The sequence below is a fragment of the Frankliniella occidentalis genome, unplaced genomic scaffold (assembly GCF_000697945.3).
Source record: "Frankliniella occidentalis isolate FOCC.00 unplaced genomic scaffold, Focc_3.1 Scaffold90, whole genome shotgun sequence".
NCBI classification, from domain to species: Eukaryota; Metazoa; Arthropoda; class Insecta; order Thysanoptera; family Thripidae; genus Frankliniella; species Frankliniella occidentalis.
In genome coordinates, this window is record NW_026267219.1 from 322,571 (window position 1) to 326,567 (window position 3,997).

General features: G+C 49.8%; 1 protein-coding gene across 1 annotated transcript in view; it reads left to right on the forward strand.

Annotated features, from left to right (window-relative positions):
- The window catches only part of LOC113204391 (uncharacterized), a gene marked incomplete in the record, with an annotated part of 68,696 nt that overhangs the window by 61,297 nt on the left and 3,402 nt on the right, over nucleotides 1–3,997 (forward strand). Inside the window, 3 exon segments of the mRNA XM_052269346.1 lie at nucleotides 1,086–1,212; nucleotides 1,615–1,804; nucleotides 1,976–2,192. Coding sequence (XP_052125306.1) covers nucleotides 1,086–1,212; nucleotides 1,615–1,804; nucleotides 1,976–2,192 — 534 coding nt within the window.

Sequence of the window (3,997 nt, forward strand, 5' to 3'; positions counted from 1 at the left end):
TGGAAGGGAAAGCGACGACGCCTGGGACGCTCGCAGATGGGTCCGGGCCTGGGGGCTGTTCCCGTCCCCGAGGCTTGGCGGGGCGTGGCCGAACAGACAAAAGCATCGCTCAGGCCCGAGTGGTGGACCGGGCAGGGCGACCCCGGGACAACTAGCAGTGCAATCTATACCCACGGCTGCGCGTGACACCCCGGGGGACAGCCCTGTTCGCCCCGGGGCGTGTCGATTAGAGTAGCGCTGCTGTCCAGCTGCTGTCCTCCCCCTTGGACCAGCGGAGGAGCAGGCCAAAGGAGGAGGCTACAGAAGTACTTTACAGTGTCAAGAATCGCGACGTCCAAAGTACTAGTGAGGACGAGGACGCCCCGCCTTTGTCGTCGTCGAAAAGAGATATGTACGGCGCGACCACGCCGCCGCCTGGGGGTCCGAGGGTAGGCCACACACCGTGCACAGCTCGCGTACAGGTGCCTACCCTCCACATGCAAGGGGCTTCGCTCAGAACAAAAATTGCATTCGAAATCTACGACGCCGGAAAAAAAAATCTCATAGCCACTGTAATTTCGTGTCATTCACTGAACACTTTACAATAGAAAAAATTATTGTATGCATAGCTGACAGTTAAAAATAGATGCATATTTTACAGTGGACATTAGTGCTTGGTAGTGCTTCAGTTGCAGGCAGTTGTAGTGTAGTGCCAGTATTATTTTTTTTCAACAAATGTTGTGCAGTAAAATGATCTTGAGTAGAAGTTTGCACTTGACTGGAAAAACAAAGGTGCTACAATGCCGTTTTAAAGACGCCACTTGGCCTTTAAGGGTGCTATTTTTGGTAATGTTTGTGCCTCTCCTTTACAAAGGCACTACTGCAGTAGCAACTTAAAAAGGTGTTGTATAGCACCATTGTTTTCCAGTGTTGATATCTCCTTTGTGTATCTACTAGAACAAAACCCGGTGGGCCCCCTTGTCTTTCCCCTCCTCTTACGAAAATTAAGTTAATAAATTTTCCAATTTCGGGCCAACAACAAACAAACAAAAATGTGTGCCCTTCACTGGCAGGAAATGCTTAATCCCCGCCTGGTCCGCTTACAGCGCCCGTCTCCACGACGAAGCGGCCGCGGGCGCAGCCGTGCAAGTGGATGGGGCTGCGGGGCCGGAAGCGGAAGCGCTGCCGGCAGTTCATCACCAACCGCTTCAAGTTCGGGCTGGCGGCGCGGAGGTGGGTGGCGGCGCGAGCGCGCGGCAGCGCTTCTTTCTGCCCTTCGTAAATAATAATAACAGCGTGATAATAACGTCAGGGGGCCCGCGGAGCCGTTGAGCAGCCCCCGGCCGACCCTCTGAAAAAGAATTCAAAAAATGCCGCGGGCGAAATGCCACAAATGCGGAACAGGGTGTAAGTATGAAACTCGGTTGTTGCAAAGAGAGTGAAGTACTTTTTATCTCTTTTTTTAAAATCCCCGTTGCGTATCACCCGCAATAATATACGACGCCATTAAAGAATAACACGTCTCCCCCCGGCCCTTTTCGGTATTTCATTATCTTTCGTGTCCCTCCCTCCCGGGGCAATATTTAATTACAGAAAATGATTTCCATGTGAGTGTGTGTGTCCGCGGTCCTGCAGGCGGGGCTCCGCGCTGCGCCTCAACATCCCGCAGCAGCCGCCGCAGCCGGGCGCCACCCCCGGGCCGACCGCCCCCACGGACCCTGCCGCCCCCGTGGACCCCGCGGACCCCGCGGCGCCCACCCCCGAGCTCACCACGCCGGGCACGCCCCTGGACTACGACTGGCTCAAGAACGACTTTGACGAGCAGGTCAGTCGGGGAATGGGGATAGGGGGTGGCCATGACGACAAAGCCCGCCCGCAGGATCCACAATGATTGATCGGAGAGGCGCCGCGTTCAGTCGCGGGCGGCGTCAACCGGCATCAACCGGGGCGCGTCAACGGGCATCAACTCACCAGTGATGAATGGGTGTGCGAGCAGGTGAGCCACGCGGACGACGGGGCAGGCTCCCCGGACCCGGTCGACGACGAAGTGAACCTGGAGCCCGTCGACGCGGAGAGCGAGAAGGTGCTGCACATGGTGGAGGAGGAAATCCTGGAGCGCATCTCCGACGGCCAGGACGACAATCTCACCGTCAACCAGACGCTGGCCGAGGTGCTCGACGAAACCATCCAGGAGATCAGCGACGTCACCTTCCGTGAGTACGACGCTCCTGATGGACAAAGTCAAAAAGAGGATTCAGAGAAACATTTTGGAATAAGTTTCAGGGGAGAGGTGGGGCAAAGCGCGATCCGTGGGAGATGTGTCTGAGGCCGGTGAACCCGGGCAGTAACTCCATCACCCTTCCTCCCCCCGGTTCCTTCTCCGTGAGGCTCCTTGGGGTGCCCTACCCCCTCCCCCTTTTCCCCCTCCCTACCTCTCTCTCACACACACACACCCCCACCCCCTTTTCCCACTCACACACAGAAGCACGTTAAATTGCCCTTGATTAGACCCTGATCGACCACTGCGGCCTGATTTGGAGCTAGAGGAAAAAGAAATAGTGAGTGACTGAGCATTGGCAGGGTCATGCTCACACACAGACACGCACTCTAAAAAGCTAAACCGGGCAAAAAAAGGCAAAAAAATACGATTCTGTCAAATCGTGGTAGACAAGAAGGTAGTTTATCGTTAGAAATGAATTTGAAACGTTCTAAAAAAGTAGCTGTAATTGTTATGCAATAGTTTATTTCAAAGCAGAGAAGTGTAAGCAACTAATGTGTCGTAGAAAGATTTTCTTATTGAAAGTAATAATCTCACGTGTTTCAGTTCTTCAATATGTATTTAAATGTGAATGTGAATGTTCTGTAGTGTTTTGTCTGGTTGTTGTGGTTACTCATTCGTTTAGGTCATTCCCTGTTCTTGTAACGCGTGAGAGTGGAAGACAACGGAGGTAGTTTTTAGTAAATTTTGACAGACAACAAAGGTACTTGCTATAATTTTGTCTGATGAAATTTGATAAATTTGAGTTTGCATCCACAAGTTTCCATGGGAACGACGAGCTGAGCAGCAGGCCGAGTCGAGCCAGGGAAATTTCAGCCAATCACAAATTTCCGCGGGAAAGTTTGACCAATAGAAACGATCGCCTGTTGCTTTGTACAACCCTATCCAAAAATCATATGAGCCTGGCGTCGATACTCCCTACTTTCAGTGGTCGCGTTTGAATAATAACATGTTGCCGCCGTGTAAAAAGGTGCAGCATAAACGCTGTTTCGAACGTGACCAGTCAGCATCAGTCGACGATAGGCATTGTTAGCGAAGACTGTATTTCTGACTTCCAAATCGCATTTAAAAGAAGGCGCGGCGGCTAACAATGCTGCCAACCTGTCGCCCTTTTTTGCAGCTGGGGTGCGGCTCCCAGGAATATTTAAAAGAAAACTATGTTTCATAAACCTCAACTGTAGATCTATTTTGCTTCTAATAATATTATTTCATAGTAAGCAAAACGTATGCGAAGCCAATTAGTACAACCAACCATAACTAAAAATAAATATCATATCATTTATTAGTTATGACAACATCTAATATTGAATAGAATATTTTGACTATTCCGACGTAAAAATTAAAATCTATGGGGCCGTTAACGCGTTAGCGTTAGAATTTGTGGTAAATATTCCTGCCATTGCACAGAAAGGATCTGGTTTTTGGGCCAATTTTTGAATTTGAATACTATACCTGTGTCTGGTTTACTTGTGCAACCAGGAACAACACAAGTAGTATATACCATATTGCAGTTAATGGGCTGTATTTATATGTGGTTCAAATCAGGAATTATTAAATAAGACCAATAAATTTGACTCCAAGCTCTATGAAAATGGCGTCGATGGTCTACCCTTGCGTGTACGATTGAAATGAAAGTCTTTATAAGAAGGCGGTAAGGTGGTGGCGTTCGAATATGATTATTGTCATTCGTGTCTGTTTCCTTACTATAGTAAAGGAAGTGTGCTCTTTCGGAAAACCCGG